General features: G+C 49.2%; 3 protein-coding genes across 9 annotated transcripts; 2 read left to right on the top strand and 1 right to left on the bottom strand.

Moving 5' to 3' along the window:
• Window positions 1-122: 122 nt before the first annotated feature.
• On the top strand, window positions 123-5185 carry ALKBH6 (alkB homolog 6). Of its 6 annotated transcripts, none has more exons than XM_054588893.1 (7): window positions 123-193; window positions 977-1055; window positions 1353-1421; window positions 2750-2810; window positions 3180-3331; window positions 3537-3653; window positions 4739-5185. In XM_054588893.1, exons 2-7 carry the CDS (start codon window positions 987-989, stop codon window positions 5000-5002), a joined length of 732 nt encoding a protein of 243 aa, XP_054444868.1. In that variant the 5' UTR covers window positions 123-193; window positions 977-986; the 3' UTR covers window positions 5003-5185. The 6 variants fall into 6 exon arrangements, with proteins under 6 accessions (XP_054444868.1, XP_054444864.1, XP_054444862.1 ...); XM_054588889.1 differs by lacking the exon at window positions 977-1055 and adding an exon at window positions 2550-2667 and having other exon boundaries at window positions 129-193; XM_054588887.1 differs by lacking the exon at window positions 977-1055 and adding an exon at window positions 2547-2667 and having other exon boundaries at window positions 129-193.
• A 411-nt stretch (window positions 5186-5596) lies between these two features.
• Window positions 5597-9795, top strand: SYNE4 (spectrin repeat containing nuclear envelope family member 4). Of its 2 annotated transcripts, XM_054588885.1 has the most exons (8): window positions 5597-5724; window positions 5914-6064; window positions 6555-6698; window positions 6897-7091; window positions 7165-7419; window positions 8672-8770; window positions 9470-9525; window positions 9618-9795. In XM_054588885.1, the coding sequence occupies exons 1-8, from the start codon at window positions 5597-5599 to the stop codon at window positions 9793-9795; spliced, it is 1206 nt and encodes a 401-aa protein (XP_054444860.1). The 2 variants fall into 2 exon arrangements, with proteins under 2 accessions (XP_054444860.1, XP_054444861.1); XM_054588886.1 differs by lacking the exons at window positions 6555-6698; window positions 6897-7091.
• A 692-nt stretch (window positions 9796-10487) lies between these two features.
• SDHAF1 (succinate dehydrogenase complex assembly factor 1) lies at window positions 10488-15048 on the bottom strand. The gene is made up of 2 exons (XM_054589054.1): window positions 13731-15048; window positions 10488-11695 (listed from the first exon to the last, which is right to left on the bottom strand). Exon 1 carries the CDS (start codon window positions 14915-14917, stop codon window positions 14561-14563), a length of 357 nt encoding a protein of 118 aa, XP_054445029.1. The 5' UTR covers window positions 14918-15048; the 3' UTR covers window positions 10488-11695; window positions 13731-14560.
• Window positions 15049-17631: the final 2583 nt, after the last annotated feature.

The raw sequence follows: 17631 nt of genomic DNA, 5'->3' as shown, positions 1-17631 counted from the left end.
CCTATCACTGGACGAGATGGAAGAAGCGGGGCACTATTGGGTGAGAATGCCGATTGGGTAGAAGGCGGACCCTTAAGGCCTATGAGAGTTCCCATTGGTCTGACGACATCTACGTCAGAAACGTGGGTGCGGAAGCGGCTGGGGAAGGAATAGAGGTGTTGAGTGTGGATATTGGAGGGGACATTGGTGGACGGTCAGTTTTGAGGGTGGCGGAGGGCGGAAATAGGGGTCCGAGGGAGCTGAGGGTGGGAATCCGGGGAAGCTCACATAGGGGTCTGAGGAAGCCCAGAGTGTGGATTCTTGGGAAACTCGTAACGTCGAGGCAAAGGGGTTCAGGGAAGAAAAGGTTTGAGAGGAGTCAGGCTTAGGGCTTGTAGGACCGCGGGTGCTGCAGTGAAGCGGCGCGCGGATAGAGAAATCTGAGTCAGTCCAGAGTCGGGGATCCGAGGAGAAAGTGGATGCGTCAGAGGAGACTCAGATTGGGAGTACAGGGTGTTCAGAATGGCACATCTGACCGGGCTTGAGGCGAGAGGTGTGTCCATGGGAACCCTCAATGTTGTTAAGAGAGCGAGGCTCATGGTTACAAATTTGAAGTTGTTAGGAAGGCGTCTCACAGTAAGATGTGTAAAAGGGCCCTGGGGTACAGCCCTGAAGACTGTGGAGCTCTTACAAAGTCTCCCAGCAGAGTCAAAGGATATTCTCTGTGAAAAGATGTTTTCTCTTGAGAAAACAAATATGTGTAGTTTGGCCCTTGGTGGATAGAGTTTGGGTGTCCTGGGTGCTTGCCGTGTCCAGACAGACAGTCTGGGTGCTCACTGGGTGGCTTTTGAGAGGCCGAGGGACTCAGGTCTTAGCAATCGAATGAGTTTGCTTAGAAGGCTGAGTTGAGACCCTGACCCATGAGAGAGCAGAAAACAAGATCATAGCTTGAGGGTAGGAGGCTTGGTGACTTCAGCATGTCCTCCCCTTCCCACAGGACTAGGTGCATGGAGTTGGTGTCGATGGAGGATCAGGACTCCAGGGTCCCAGCCCTGGAACCATTCAGGGTGGAGCAGGTTGTCAGGACTTGGGGCGCAGAGGGTGAAGGTGGGGTCTAGAGGGTGGGAGGTAGAGTGGGGATAGGCAGGCTGACTCCTGGGTTTGTGAGCTGGGACTGCTCCCTCCAAGTTTGTTCTTCCCCTTACCTCACCCCCACTTCCTACTGCCAGAACGGACATTGGTCCCTCTATGTCAGGCTCTGGCCTATCTGGGGACATCCCAAGCCTTGCTACAGAGGGCGGGGTCTGCTCTTGGATGCTAGGGCCCCTGTGTAGGTCAAAGGGCACCACCTACAGGGGATCTCTCTATCCTAGGCACCACCTGTAATCTACTATGTCCCTGACTTCATCTCCAAGGAAGAGGAGGAATATTTGCTTCGACAGGTGACCCCAATTCCCTTCTGGTCCGTTTTCCCCTTCTTTCCAGATGCTTCCCCAACCCTTAGTTCCTGTGTTAAGAGCCCCTGAGGCTATAGTGAAGATTCGGGTAGGAAGGACAGTGCCACACAGCACCCATCCCTCACCTTCCCTGTTCCTTTCTCAGTACCTACAGCACCTGTCAGAAAGAGCTTTTCCCAGGAAGCTTAGGGGAAACCAAACTGATTCTTAGAAAGGAAGTATTATTATGTAGCTCAAACTTCCTGTTTTGAGATAGGTCAGTCCAGCTTCCAAAACAAGGATGTTACTGAGATCAGATTCCTTGTGCTGGAATAGCCCAGAGCCTCAGAAATAAGGAAGTTACAGAGCCCATACTCTCTGTGCTGAGATAGCCCAATTCTGCAATCTTAGAGAAAAGGAGGTTATAAATATAGACTGAGACAGCCCAGTTCAGGCCTTTGATGTTTGGGGAATGAAGAATTTGCAGTTTTCAGATTTTTGTGTTGAGATAGGCCAGTCCTCAGAATGTTACAGAGTAAACTCTTTCCTCTGCTGAAATAGCTCAGCATAGGCCAAGAATCTTGGGAACAAGGTTTCCAAGCATAGATCACTTGTGCTATTTTTAAGGTTCAGGGAAAGAAGAATTTACAAAACTCAGTTCTTGCACTGGGATGCAGCCCCAGAGCCTTAGTTATAAAGCACAGATCTTCCCTCGGCTACTCCAACAAATCCTGTCTAGTTTGAGTCCCAGGAGTAAGTTAGCCGGAGAGCATAGACTTTTGGGCTTAGATAGTCCACTCTAGCCCCATAACCATAAGTGGAAAAAGGAGATTATTGAGTAGAGTACAGACTTGTTGGACTTCTTGAAGATTGCCCATTCTTGATCTTTGGGATCTTGCCAGTAGAGAATTTTCAAAGTACTCTTTGCTATGCTAAGTTAGCCTGACTTAGCACATTCCCTCCCCCAGGTGACAGGAACGAGGAGGTTCTAGAAGTCAGACTGTTCTGAGATAGCCCAGGAAATTACAGGGGGTGGACTATTCACTGGGCTGAAAGAGCCCAATGTGGGCCAGAGCCCTGAGTAGATTCAGATCACAATTGTGTAGCCCAGGTTCCTTTTCTTCATCCCAGTAGACAGAGGTGGGCTTTGGGGCCAGAAGCCTCCACAGGGGAAAGGACAAACAGCAAAATCTTGGGAACACTCAATTGCAGAGAATCCCACAGGTACTGAGATGACTCATTTTCACCTCAGGTAAAGACCGCTGTGTTGGCCTGGGTGGGAGAATCAGAGAGGGTAGCCCTGAAAAAGAAGTGACCCTCTCCCCACCTCCCAGGTCTTCAATGCCCCAAAGCCAAAGTGGACGCAACTCTCTGGAAGGAAGTTACAGAACTGGGGTAAGTGTTCCTGCCTCAGGGCATGAGTGATTTGAGGATGTGGGCTGGGGCAGGTGGCTCAGGTTAGTTAGTGTCAAAATATTGGGGGGGGGCCTTGATGGATCAAGGGGTCCCAGGGGCCAGAAAGACTGTGATGGGTCAGTAGAGGTCCTGTGGGGTTAGAGATTCCCTTACAAGTTGAGGGTGTCTAAGGGTCCAGGGGGTTTAGAGGCATCAGGAAACCTTTGAAAGTTGGGTGGTGATCTTCAAAGAGTCAGGTGTCCCTAAGGAGGTCAGCATGCTACTAAACCCTGGCATATTATTATTGTGAGCTTGAGGTGTCAGGGCTCCTTGGTTAGATACTCTCAGGACCCCATTGCCCTCCTCCAGGTGGGCTCCCTCATCCCCGGGGGATGGTCCGTGAGCGGCTTCCTCTATGGCTCCAGCGCTACGTGGACAGAGTATCTGACCTCAGTCTTTTTGGGGGTCTCCCAGCCAACCACGTCCTTGTGAACCAGTATCTGCCTGGGGAGGGCATCATGGTAACCACATACCCTCACCCCAACCCTCAGACCTCTAATCCGTCATGGGGCAGGACATCTTGTTGACCCACCTCCACTCTCATTAAGCAGCCACATACCCCGACCAGGCATTCACCTCCCTGTCCCTAACTGGGGAGCCCCCTAAACCACAGAGGGTGGGAGGTGTGGACTCCTGCCCTGTCCAGCCCTGGTGCCCGTTCCCCAGCCCCACGAGGACGGGCCACTGTACTACCCGACCGTCGGCACCATCAGCCTGGGCTCCCACACCATGCTGGACCTCTACGAGCCGCGGCAGCCAAAGGATGATGACCCTACAGAGCAGGTGGGCCCTGGGACACTGCTTCAGCCACTTGTGGGCACTCTGACATCCCACATCCTCTAAGAGGTCCCAATCCCACCTGCCTGCAAGATAACCACGGAGTGCAACCACATCTTCCCAGACACCTAACCCATCTGCTTGCAGGGTGCTCTAGAAATCTTGATACCCACAAACATCCCTATACCCCCACCTGCTGATTGGAATGCCTGACACCCTAGAGATCCCTTGGTCCCACACATTTAAGGGTATGTAGACCAATAGCCCAAGGTCTGCATACCCCAGGCAGGACTCCCCAATACTTTAGCAGTCACTGATTTCCTCAGATGCCCCAACACCGTTCACTTGTGGGTGTGCCGGACATCCTCTCAGATATCCTGACTCTGCCTAGTACACAGGGCACCCAAATACTGACCTCCTCCCTGCCACTCCAGTAGTATGATCTGCCATATAGGGCATACCCAGATCCTCCTTGGCACTGTCCTCTCTGAGGGCTGCTTATGACAGCAGCTTCCCTGACCTCGTCCCTGAATGATGTCTTTCTGACACCCCAATATTCACAGACCCCTGGACACCTGACCCAGCAGTTCCTTAGGACTTCCCTTTCTAGTGCTACATGCTCCTGGATACCGGATACCCTGCCTATTGTGCTGGTTTCCTCAAACATCCTGGATGTCCCCAGATTCGTGCAGACTACACCAGATCATCTCTGCCTCACTCTGTCCTCCCATACTCCCACCTCCTGGCTTCTGTCAAGCCCTCAATCTAGTTCCACCCAGTTCCCTGCAACCACTGATCCCTCAGTTCCAGCCCCAGCCCCTTGGAGGTCCTGGCTACAACCTAGTTCCTGCCTCTCCCAAGGAACTGCTGATTCACGCACCCAACCCCCACCCCCTCTGCGTTCCTTGAAGCCCTGGCTCAGGGGTCCGCTGATTTTTTACTCCAAAGCTTCCATCCCTGGGACCATGCTTGCCCCTCAGCCTTTGTCTCTGGGGACTTGCTGACCTTCCCTCCCTGATTCCCAAAGTTTGCTAACTTCTCTTCCACCCTCCCATTTCTGGGGACCCACTGACCGTCAATACGACCCGCAGCCCCGGCTCCCTCCCCGGCCAGCCACCTCGCTGCTGCTGGAACCCCGTAGCCTGCTGGTGCTCAGGGGCACCGCCTACACGCGCCTCCTCCATGGGATCGCAGCTGCCCGGGAAGACCAGCTTGATACCGCCTCCCTGCCACTCAACGCTGCTGCCTGCCCCTCAGCACAGCCGGGGGCCTGCTTGGTCCGCGGCACCCGCATCTCGCTGACCATCCGCCGGGTGCCCCGGGTGCTGCGCGCCGGCCTTCTCCTAAGCAAGTGACACCTGGCCCCAGGACCTGCCAGGCTTCCTGGGCTGCTGACTGGAGAACTGGGACCCTGCAACCTTGAAACCCTGGGGCAGAGGCGGCTCCCCTGAGTTATTTATTTCCCCAATAACTTTGTGAGAAGGTCTCACAAAGAAAAAGGTCTCATTTCAAATAAACCAACCAAAAAAAAAAAAAAATCTTTCTTTGATTTTGGATTGGGGGGTAGGGCTAATGCTTGTGTTCCTGAGGGACACTGAGCCTGGGATCTTAGATGGTGTGGGCCCAGGGGGTCAGATGAACCCAGCAGAATCCAAGACTCTTGGTGGGGCAGGGCGATATCTGGAACCCTATTGGGTGTGGTGGGTGAGCTTGGGGAGTTCAGTTACTGGTCTGCTAGGGAGTTAAGTGGTGCTACAGTCACCTGAGCCAGCATCAAATTACCTGGGTCCAGGTTTCATTGGAAGGTGAAGTTGAGCCTGCCCCTGGGCCTCCATCTGCCCCAGGCCTGGGTGAGTCCTCCTGTAGATGTCTGGGAAGACACTACTGGCTAGAAAAAAGGGCTCTTACTGGGGATCCTCACTGACTCTCTGTCTCCAGGGCCCCCCGCTATGGCCCTGTCCGCATCTCTGGGCCCTAGACCCCACTCAGAGCCCCTCGATCATCCCCCTGGAGCACCTGGGGAACTGGACATTGCTGGATGCACTATTTGCCCTGCTCCTGAAAAGGAAAGAATCAGGTAGGGGCTGGGCGTTTTGAAACGGATCTTCAAGGGGTGGCAGCAGTAGCAGGAGCTCTTGGAGGGTAAGAAGTACAATGGTTATGACCATGTAGGGATGGGGGAGAGGGAACTGGGAACGGGTAGGCTAGGGCGGATAATGGGCACCTAGGCGCACACAGGGTTCTGTCAATGTCCCCTCCCTCCCAGGCTAGATCAAGCCCAGAAACTGGGGCAGGACTCTTTGGACCTTCCGGAGCACTTCCAGGGTGGCCTGAGGAGCACTGAGCCTAGTGCCGGTCACCCCAGATTACCAACAACCTCTTCCCATGACAGTCCTGCTGGGGGCAAACACCATGAGGTGAGCCAGACTTTTTGTGTCCCCACCTCCTCTTTCCCCTGGAATCTGGCCTCACACTGAAGATGAAGTGATGATTCTGCAAAAGTGGGCACCTGGTGGGGGGTGGAACACTCCACAAAATGATTCTTTACCAGTCACCATAGAAGTATTTCAAACTGAGAAACAATTATTTCATGATTGGCCCTGGTGCAGCCTTATTCCTTGTGGGTGTATCCAGCTCCATCACCCCTTCCCTGTTGAGACCCCCAGACCCTGCATGTCCAAGTTTCTAGGAGCCTTGGAAACCTGGAGACTTTGAACTAGAGGTCTTCAGGCTTTGCTCCACTGAGAAGGACTCCAGGTGGAAACAGCCTTGGTACAGACCCAGAGATGGACTCTGTTGCAGAGAAGCATCCAGGAGGCAGGAGTCTGCACAACAGGGCTGGTTATGCAAACGGGGCAAGGTCATGGTTGGCCCACCAGCATTGATCCAGCTCCCTGTGTACTCCAGAGCCCCATCTCTGGCCAGGAAGTATTGGAAGCTGAGCAGGAGAGCCTGCATCTTTGCCTACTGGGCCTGAGCCTCCAGCTGCAGGATCTAGAGCAAGGCCTGGGGCCCCGGACATTGGCCCAGAGTGAGATGGTCCAGCTGCAGGTGGGCAATGGGAGGCCAAGGTGTGGGAAGGTGGGCAGGGCCTCAAGAGCGGGTGCCAGATCCCTGAGATGGGAAATGGGTTTATTCCATGTTCTAGGTGTCTGGGTAGGAAAGTGGGGTATGTAACTACAGGTCCCAGGTCTCTGTTTCCTTTGGCGTGGGTTTGGTATGGGGGTAGTGGTAGCCATGTGTTCCCAGGCCCTACAGGCAGACTTACGCGGGGCAGCGGAGCGTGTGGATGCACTGCTGGCATTCAGTGAGGGGCTAGGACAGCGGAGTGAGCCTCAAGCCCCGGCATCCCTGCAGCAAGTCCTGAGGGCCCTCGGAACCCACCGAGACAGCATCTTCTGGCGGCTGTGGCAGCTGCAGGCCCAGCTGGTCAGCTATAGCCTGGTATGACTCACTGTGGTGGTCCCTGGCCCCGGTGCCAATTTCACAACCCCCATGACTTCTGTCCTCTGACCAGGTGTTCCAGGAGGCCATCACACTGGACCAGGATTTGGAGGTCGAGGTGGACTCAGACTGGCCAGGACCTGGTGGAGTCTGGGGGCCCTGGGCACCCAGTAGCCTCCCCACTCCTGCAGAGTTAGAATGGGACCCAGCAGGGGATGTTGGGGGCTTTGGGCCCTCGGGGCAAAAGACAGCCTGGACACCAGGGGCTTCCTGTGAGCTGTGTGGCCACAGGGGCCCCCAGAGCTGGGGACAAGGCCCTGAGGTGAGAGCAGGTTGGGGACACCCCCACTGTGCACCTCCTAGCAGGGTTCTTCCCTTTCAAAGAGGTCTTGGTAGCTCTGTCTCTCTCAGTGTCTCTTTCTCTCTTGGTGTCTCAGTGTTTTCCTTCCTCCGTCTCTTTTGGTTTCTTTATCTTCCTCTGTCTCTTTCTGTTCTCCTCTCTCATCTGTCTATATACACATTTCCTCATTTCCTCTCACTCTCATCTTTGCTCAATCCACTAAAGCCATACTAGCCTCCAAATTCACACCCATCTCAAAGCCCCCAGATGCATATGTGGCTCGCCTCCTCACTTCATTCCAGTCTCGAGTCCTCAAGTGTCACCTCTTTAGAGAGACCTGCTCTGGCTTCCACACATCACTACTTATCCTCTTTATTTCCTAATGATACCATATCTTGACATTATACATTTATTATTGGATTGGCCAAAAAATTTGTTTAGTTTTTTCAGTAAAATAAAAGACCCATTTTTAATTTTCACCAACAACTTTATTGATTTAGATATTTGAGTGTGTCAGCTATCTCCTGCATGGCAGAACATTGATTGTTCTCAATTAATGTCTCGATTTGATCACTGTCAACTTCAACTGGTCTACCCAACCATGGAGCATCATCCAGTGAGAAATCTCCAGCACGAATCTTCACAAACAACTTTTGACACGTTCGATCAGGCACAGAACCTTCTCCATACACTACACAAATCTTTTTTTCAGTTGTGTTTTTACCTTTCTTGAAATAATAAAGCACAATATGCCAAAAATGTGTATTTTCTTCCATCTTCAGTATTAAAGTGGCTACACAAAAATTCACCAATTTTTTTTTTTAATGTACACTGATGTGACAAAATACAATTTAACAAAATTGTTTTGAATGAAGTTAAAGGTAACTAAGCACTCCTAGAACCATCTTATGGAAAAAAACCAAATGAATTTTTTGGCCAACCCAATAATTTATGGTCTCTCTTCTGGTAGAATAAAAGCTCCGTGGACACCAGGGCTTTACCTGTTTGCATTGCCACTGTGTCCCCAGCTCCTGAAATACTGTCTGGCATGTAATAGACACTCATTAAATATTTGTTGAATGAATGAATGAATAATGTTTCTCCTCTCAGTTTCTTTGGCTCTGCCCTTCTTTGTCTCTTCCCATGATCCTTCTCTTCCTCCAGCATCTCATCTCTATGACACCCCCCTATCTTAGCCCTTCCTCAATCTTGTGCCTCTTTGTCACTGGTTCTCCCAAAGCCCCCTCACCTCTCTCCACAGGATGTCCTCATGTTGGGTCTCAGCCACCAGAAACACTTAGCAGGTCACCAAAGATGCTCCCTGCTCCAGAAGTCTCAGGTGAGCTGGTTCTCAGTCAGGTATACCACTTGGGAATCTTGATGGTAAGTGACAGAAACCCCACTCAGACTGAATTACATGAAAGAGGGGATGCTATTTTTACATGTAACTGAAAAGACCAGTTGCTGTTGAATTCAGGACCTCATATGCTGTCAGGGCTTAGTCGTTCCCTCTTGACTCTAATTCCCCAAGGTCAATTTCTTTTCAGCAAAATGGCTGCCCCAGCAGCTACTCACTTTCTACTGGTTTACCCACCCCAAGAGAAGGAGACTGCCACTGACCTACTAGCCAAGTTCCAGGGCTGATTCCATTCTCCTCAACACTCCCCCCACCCTTGGGTCTTGGCCTACACTCTGAACCAATCCCAGCGGCCAAGCTGTTGGAAGACTGGCCATATCTAGGTCACGTGCTCAATCATAAAAGTGGAGATGTCTGGTTAGTAGAGTGGGGAGGTGTGACATCCCCCCACACACCAAATTGTGCCTTTGTTACCAAGAAAAGAGGAATTGGCTGGAGAACAGGCAAAGATTGACATCCACTACACTTAGAGACAGTTCAGGCCAATGAGAGGTCCTGGGGATTGATGAAGTACCAGGAAAGGAGAAATAAGCCCAGCCCTGTAGGTCTATAGCAGTAAGGGAAAATCCACACTGAAAGTCACTTCCACCCATTCTGCTGTTGGCTGCTATCTACCCTTAGAACAAGAAGCAAGCATCTTCCAATCTCCAGGATGTGATGCTGGAGGTAGATTCTGGGTGAGATGCCTGGGAGATGGGTTTGGGGGTGTCGGGGGCAGGGCTCATGATGGCAACCCAATGTATATTTAACACTGTATTTCCCTTCACAGAGGCCCTGCTTCTATGTCCAGGAGGCCCCTGACCTACCTCCTCCTTCTCCTCTTCCTTCTCCTGGTGGGTGCCACGTTGCTCCTGCCCCAGTTGGGGGGCCTCTGCTGTTCTCCTGCCCGACTTGCCAGGACACCTTACTTGGTGCTCAGCTATGTTAATGGCCCTCCCCCAGTCTGAGTACACAGCCCAGACATATGTAATAAATGGTCACCTGTCAAAGGATGTGTTAGTCCATCTGGGCTGCTGTAACAAAACAACACAGACTGCATGACTTTATAAACAATAGAAATTTATTTCTGTTTTGTAGGTTGAAAAGTCCAAGATTAAAGTGTTGACAGATTCAGTATCTGGTTAGGGCCTGCTTCCTCTCTCATAGATGGCCATCTTCTTGCTGTGGTCTTACATGGTAGAAGGAAAAGGGAGCTCTTTGGGGGTCTTATGAGAGATTAAGGCCACTAGTCATTTCCATGAGGCTATACCCTCAGACCTAATAACCTCCCAGAGGCCTCACTTAATATCATCACATAGGGGGTTACGATTTCAACGTATGAATTTCAAGGGGACATTAACATGTTTGTAGCAGAATGTGAGGATATTGGGTGCCTCAGTACTCAGAATCTAGGATATGGCCCTGGTATGTCTGGACAGCCCCCTCCACATATCCCTTTGCACTGAGCACAGAATGCAGAACTGAATCAACACATGAAACCTTGAGACAAAGAGTCAAACACAGGTAGTTTATTTAGGTGATCCTAGGCAGATTGGTAGGGGAGTGGAAAAGTGAGCCAGGGAATGGAGTTAAACTGGTTGCTGCTCTGGGCACCTGGGATGCCATACCCCTAGGAACTTCTAGGATACTGTGTGGAACACACTCAACGTTGTTCTACCCAACTCTCATTGGTTCCTGAAGCTGTCAGCTTCCCAGAACTTCCAGCTTCTTTTGTCTGTAAAAGTCCTCTCAGACAGAGAAGCATAATCACTTGCCACAGGAAGCTACAGGTATGTACAGAAAGGGTGCTTGTGACATAAGCAAGCTGCCGACAGCACCTGCTATAGCTCCTGACCTGCATACACACACATGTTCTGTTGAAACATTCTATATGGTGATCTCCCAGGCTGGGTTGTAATTGGTGCAGGACTGTGAAACCCCACTTCTCTGGGTCTTGATGACACCAAGAGGAATTTCCAGGGCTCAGTCCTGGATTCTAGCACCCAGCTTCAGGTGCCTAAGATCAAATACTTCCCAGAGCTTAAAGTGTTGGGACAAGAGATAGAACAGAATTAGACTCAAAAACAGAGGCAGGAATCTTGTGCCAGGCTCCTGGGTGTGCACTTAAGACAGATCCTCTCCTTTAATTCTCACAGCCACCCAACAATATGTCCCCACTTAACAGAATGGGAAACTAAGCCTCTAGAGGACTGAGGCTGAGGACAGTCACTGGCCTGAGGACACACAGGAGCAAGTGACTGAAGCCCAATCCCCACTGATTTCAAGAAAAATGGGAATTCATTTTTTGGTGAAAAGTTAGGGACTGCAAAAACAGCTGGATCCAGTAGCTCAAATGATAACTTCATCTCTCAGTTCCTACCTCTGATCTGACTCCCTTCTTATTGGGTGGTGGCCAGAGTATCCCTCAAAACCTCCAAGCATACATCCCACCAATTTGGCAGCCAATGGGAGAGTCACTCTTCCCTTACAATTCCAAAGTGTCATATGCTTTCCTGGGGGCTGTAGTCAGCCTTGCCCAAAATGTGTACTGAAATTGAGAAAGGAATGGGTCTCTGAATAAAATCAAGAAGCTGTTACTTTAGAGGGGGATGGACACTGAGGGAAGAAGGTAAGGAAGCAGCAGGTTCTGGGAGACTCCAGGTTCAGGGGGAAGTCAGGATGCAAACCTGGGTCTTTCCTGTTTCCAATACAGGCAAAGTCTCTATCCCCAACAAAGGAGGAGGTGTAGTATCCCAGGAGTCACCACAAATAGGGTGAACAGAGTTTTGGCAATATTGACCCTACCAGCTGGGTAATGGAGCAAAGGTGTCATCCATTCACTGAATATTGACTGCAGTTAGCCAGGCCCTGTCAAAGAAGAGGACAATGACAGTGAAGATGACAGGCTAAAATTCTTGTCCTTGCGGGGGGGGGGGGGGGGCCTCACCTAGTGAGGGAGATGGATAGTAAATAAAAGCAATAGGTGAAATATGTAATAGATCAGATGGTGATAAATGCTAGGAAGAAAAACTATTGGGCAAAGGGAAAGGGGATAAAATTTAGGCTGGTTGAAGGAGGCATCAGGAAGACAGTTATGTCATTATTTCACAATTATGTCATTATAGCAAATGTCAGTGAGGAAACAAGTCACATGGACTCCTAGAGTAGTGCTGTCCAATAGAATGTGAGGCTCAAATATAATTTTTAATTTTCTAGTAGTCACAAGTAACAGCCATCTGCAGATCACTTTGTGTGACCCTGAACAGAACACAAGCAATGGCTGACCTTGGATGTGCCAATAGCAATCAAGGCTCAACTACAACAGGAGGGTGTGCGCAGCCCACACAGTGGGCACACCTTGAGTACCCAGCTTGGGTAACAGGGTAGGCTGTGCCACCGGATCCTACAGGACACCTATTACATTAGGCAACTCTACCAAGCCTGGGCAACATAGCAGCTCTACCTAATACACAGAAACAAACACAAGCAGGATGCCAACATGAGGAGACAAAGAAACATGGACCAAATGAAAGAACAAAATAAAGCTCCAGAAAAAGAACTAAACAAAATGGAAACATGCAAGCTACTAGATGCAGAGTCTAAAACACTAGTTATAAGGATGCTCAGTGAACTTAGTGAGAACTTCAACAGCACAAAAAAGGGCATGGAAACCATAAAAAAAGAACCAGTCAGAAATGAAGAATACACTAATTAAAATAACACTTTACAGGGAATCAACAGTAGAGTGGATGAAGCCAAGAATCAAGTCAGTGATTTGGAATATAAAAAAGAAAAAAAAAAAAACAAAAACACCTAATCAGATCAGCAAGAAGAAAAAGAATTAAAAAAGAAAAATGAGGATAGTGTAAGGAGCCTCTGGGGACTTCAAGCATACCAACATTCGCATAATGGTGATGTCAGAAAGAGAAGAGAGAGAGCAAGAAATTGGAAACCTGTTTGAAAAAATGACAAAAAACTTCTTTAACTTGGTGAAGGAAATAGACATACAAGTCCAGGACGTAATGAGAGTCCCAGACAAGATGAACCCAAAGAAGCCCACACCATAATTAAATAACACGTCATAATTAAAATGTCAAAGGTAAAAGAGAAAGAATCTTAAAAGCAGCAAGAGAGAGACAGTTACCTAGAAGGGAGCTCCCATAAGACTGTCAGCTGATTTCTCAAAAGAAACTTTGCAGGCTATAAAGCATTGGCAAGAAATATTCAAAGTGATGAAAAGCAGGGACCTACAACCAAAATTATTCTACTCAGCAAAGCTATCACTTAGAATTGAAGGATAAAGAGCTTCCCAGACAAGAAAAAGCTAAAACTGTACATCACCACCAAACCAGAATTATATGAAATTATAAGATCAAAAATATGAATAAAATGGCCAAAAATACATATCTATCAACAATTGAATCTTAAAATAAACAAGCAGAACAGAAACAGAATCATGGATACAGGGAACATTTTGATGGTTGCCAGATGCAAGTGGGGTCAGGAGGATAGGTGAAAAAGGAGAAGGTATTAAGCACAAATTGGTATTTACAAAATACTCATGGGGATGTAAAGTACAGCACAGGAAACAGAATAGCCAAAGAATACATCTGCATGACCCATAGACATGGACAATAGTGTGGGGATTGCCTGAGGGAGTAGAGGGGGGCTGGGTGGAGGGTGGCAAAGAGGTAAAAATGGGGACACATGATAGCATAATCAATAAAATATAATTTAAAAATATAATTTTAAGTTTTCTAGTTGTCACAGTTAAACAGAAGCAGGAGAAATTAATTTTATTTTTAAAAATATTTTTAAATTTATTTTTAGAGAGAGAGGAAGGAAGAAAAAGAGGGACAGAAACATCTATGTGAAACATCAATCGGTTGCCTCTTGTACCCACCTCAGCCAGAGACCGAACCAAAACGTAGGCATGTGCCCGGACTGGGAATCCAATGCTTTGCAGCGTGAAGCCCAACCAATTGAGCCACAACAGCGAGGGCGAAGGTCACTTCTTGGAGAGTAAGGGTGTCATCAAACATCCCCAAACACAAAAAATCTTTTAAGACCACCAACAGGGAAGCACATCCCAACTTTATTCCTTTTGTTCAACAGTCCATAGGGTGGAAGGGTGGAGGAATCAGGGCTCTCCCTTAGAACCAGTAGGTGCAGAGGTTTTGAGGGGTCTTTAAATGATCGCTGCGATGAGACAGCTTAGCCCCTTCATCAGTCCTGGTTTGTTCCAATTAATAGATGCAAAGTTTTCCAAAGGAGGAGTCGAGGCTTCTCACAGCCCATCAGAGCATCTTCTTAAATACCTCAGCAAAAAAAATTCTGCTGTTATCAGAGTTAAATACAAAGAGAGTTCAGGAGCAAGGGATCAAGAGAAGGGTGTTTCAGTCTTTTTCCGTCCAAGGGGGTGGTGGGCGTCCTGGCTTCCCATGCCTTTGAGCAAATAGCTCTCAGCTTGACATTGTCCAGCCAGCTAGGGACCCAGGCCGCCTCAAGCTCCCATTAGGAGGCCCGACAAATTACCAAGGCTCGAACAAGGTCAAGCATCTCTCGCCATCTATCATGGTGGTCTTTGGATCCTACGTTGCCAGGAGGACTCTGATTCCCCTAATCCATCGAGCTAGTCTTGTCTCTTAAGAGGTCTCATGTTCCATCAGGTGGGTTCCCTGGTTCCCCAGCCCCAATCCCGGCCCCTCATCATCGGGTGAACTCTTCAGCCTGTCACCGTCTATCCGGCGGGGTCTCCGGTGACCTCATGCTGTTAAGCGGGCTCCTCGTATCATCACCATCCTCAGGGAAGGTTCCAGCGGCCCCCGCACGGCGGGGCTCCTCGATCGCTTCCCGTGGGCGCACAAAAGCGCCTAGGGCTGTGGCGTGGCCTGAGCGCAGCAATTGGAGCTGGCGCCTCCCACGGCGGTAGAGATATTCGATGCGCAGTACGTCGGAGCGTGGCAGAGAGGCATGCTGCCGGAACTCCGCCCGCACCCGCGCCTCAGCTCCCGGCTTCCCGCGCCCGGCGCGCAGCAGCTCACGGTACAGGCTAAGAACTTGCCTCTGCAGCCGGCTGGGCCGGCTCATGGTACAACTTGGTCGCTGGTGCGCGTAGGGAATAGCCCAGAACAGTTGGAGCGGCGGCAGCACAATTGGGAAAAACGAGGACGCAAGAAAACAGTCACTTCCGCTCCAGTCTCCAAAACCTCCACCTCCAACCTCTTGTTATCCGGTGGTGTCGCTCCCCATTGGCTATCGTTGCGGTTCCATCACAGTGTTACGAGTAAGGGGCGGAGCTGCTGGTTCGCTGGCCCTTCCCATAGGGAATCTGTGTCCTTGACGGAACTGCAGTTCTGGGAATTCGGAGAAGTGGGAGGGATTAGGCGAATGGCGGTTCTGACCTAACTCCTGCGTCCTAGGAGAGGAGGGAGCCAGAGGTTGAGACACTTGTCCATCGTCCCTTCTGGGTGCGTGGGGCACTGGTAGAAAGAAGATAGGCACTAACACTTTTTTTTTTTTCGTTTATTAAAACAATCTCGGGAAGGTTGGTGCGACCCCACCCTCAAGGCAGGTGTGTGTCAGCGTTCCCAGCCTTCAAGAAGTGCAGAGAAACGTGGTCACACAGTGAAGTGTTGGGTCACAGGGGGCAGGACACGCTTCTCCGTGGTATGGGAAGACAAGCAGAGAGAGGGTGGGGGCTCCAAGTCCCCAAAGGCAGCCCATGGCACACCGAGTTGGGATGGCCGCAGCGCCTTCTAGGCGAGCTGGGGGAGAGTCCTCACCAGCTGTCGAAACCCTAGCACGCCTGGAGCCCTTCAACTAGGTTGGCACCCCGAAGTGCTGGGAGTATCAAGTCGTGGTTGCAATTCCGTTGTAGTCCTCGCAGGCTGCCAGGAGGCGTCCTCCTACCTTGGGGGAGGCCCGCAGGGCAGGAGCCCCTCGGGCTCCACCAACACCTGGAACGTGGGACCCCCTCCATGATAGCCCTCTGCCCAGCGTGCGGCCACAACCCCGCACACCTGGGCCGTTCATCTGCGGAGAGGGGAGGCGAGTTAGGGGCTTGGATTTGGGCTACAGCCCAGGAGTCAAGGGGGTGCTCAGAAACCACTGTGAATCCTGCTGGAGTCTGTATCAGAAATACATATCTAAGACTTTGCTAGAGGAATAAGGTCTGGGATTTGCTTTAACATCTCCCAGCATGACTAAAACAAAGAGTGGCAGGAAAGGATGAAAACAAGAATGGCAAAATATTTGTAACCATAAAGGGGTTTCATAACCCTATTCTCTCTCTTGTGACGCTTGAAAATTTCCATAGTAAACACTTTCCTAAAAGGGATCTTTAAAGAAAAAAAAATCCTCTGGATAATATATGACATAGTATATTAATATAATATGCAATATAATATGATACAATTGATATTTTAATATAGTGTCACCTAATTTGTTATTTTATATAATAAATTTCTTAAAAATAGTGAATATTTAAAATAATTTAAACATTTATTTTAAATACTATATACTATACTAATTATGCATCTTGCCTCTTACTGATAAAGAAACTGAGGCCCGGAGAAATAACGTAGCTTGCCGAGGTTCACATGGCTGGTAAGTAGCAGAGACAGGTTTTGACCCCAGGGGTTCTGATTTCATGACCTGTGTTCTTTCTCTTTAAAAAAAAGAAGAAGAAGAAGAAGAACAAGAAAAAGAAGATTTTTAGAGAGAAAAGTAGAGGAAGAGGTAGATAGATAAATAGAAACATTGATTTGTTGTTCCACTTATTTATGCATTCATTGGTTAATTCCTGTATGTACCTAGACTGGGAATCAAACCTGTAATCCTAGAGCATCAGGATGACACTCTAACCAAGCAAGCCACTGGGCCAGGGCATGACCTCTGTTCTTAACCACTCTACTGTATATACTGCCTCTCCAATAATAGGATAAAAATGGCAGCAAGAGCATAGACTTACTGAATGCTTATATGCCAAGCATGTATTCTCAAAGCTACCCTATGTGTTGGGTACTATGATTACCACTTTTTGTGAATGAACAAACTGAGGCACAGAGAGAGGTTGGGTCCTTTGAACAAGGTTACATGTCATTTGAAAGACAGAGTCAGGAGTCTCTTGACACTTTAACCAAAGGCTCTGGCTTAGTTTACCTGCCAGGTTGTGGCAGATACCCTAGCTATTCTCTTGCTCACCCATCTTCGCACTCCTACAATTAGTTTTGAATCCCCAGCTGGATTCTATTTCTCTGCATGGGACTTCAGGTTTTTCTCTTATAAATACTATCCATTTTGTCGGCCCAGTTTCCAATTTTTCTGCTGCACTCTGGCTTCCATGTTCCCTGAAGAGCTAGGTATGCTCCACTCTGGCATCTCTCTTCTGACTTCCAATTTCTCCTTATTTGTTTTCTTCCCATCAGCACATAAACATCCCTGAGTTTCTCCCATCTGAAAATCATCATCATAATAAATCAGCTCTAAGACACTCTCGCCTCTTCCTGGCTGATTTCTATTTTCCTCATTCTGCATAGATGACTTGTCAATGGTGGTGTCTATGCTTGTTGTCTCCTCTTAAGTCTCACTCCTCAACCCTGCAATCCAGGTGCTGCCCCCCACCCCCCGCTCCCTGGATTTTGTGATTTCTTAAGTCACCAAAAGCCTCCATGGTCCTAAGTCAATGGACATTTAGTGGGCTATTTTATACACATTGGTTGATTTTCACCACAGTCCCCAAATATAGTCCCTCCCTTTACCTGACTTTGTTCTGCAATGTTTCTACCTGCTCTCTTCCCCAG

The sequence above is a fragment of the Pteronotus mesoamericanus genome, unplaced genomic scaffold, assembly GCF_021234165.1.
Source record: "Pteronotus mesoamericanus isolate MK-2021 breed Mesoamerican mustached bat unplaced genomic scaffold, CSHL_Meso_final scaffold_165, whole genome shotgun sequence".
NCBI classification, from domain to species: Eukaryota; Metazoa; Chordata; class Mammalia; order Chiroptera; family Mormoopidae; genus Pteronotus; species Pteronotus mesoamericanus.
This window is presented reverse-complemented; position numbering and strand designations above follow the sequence as displayed.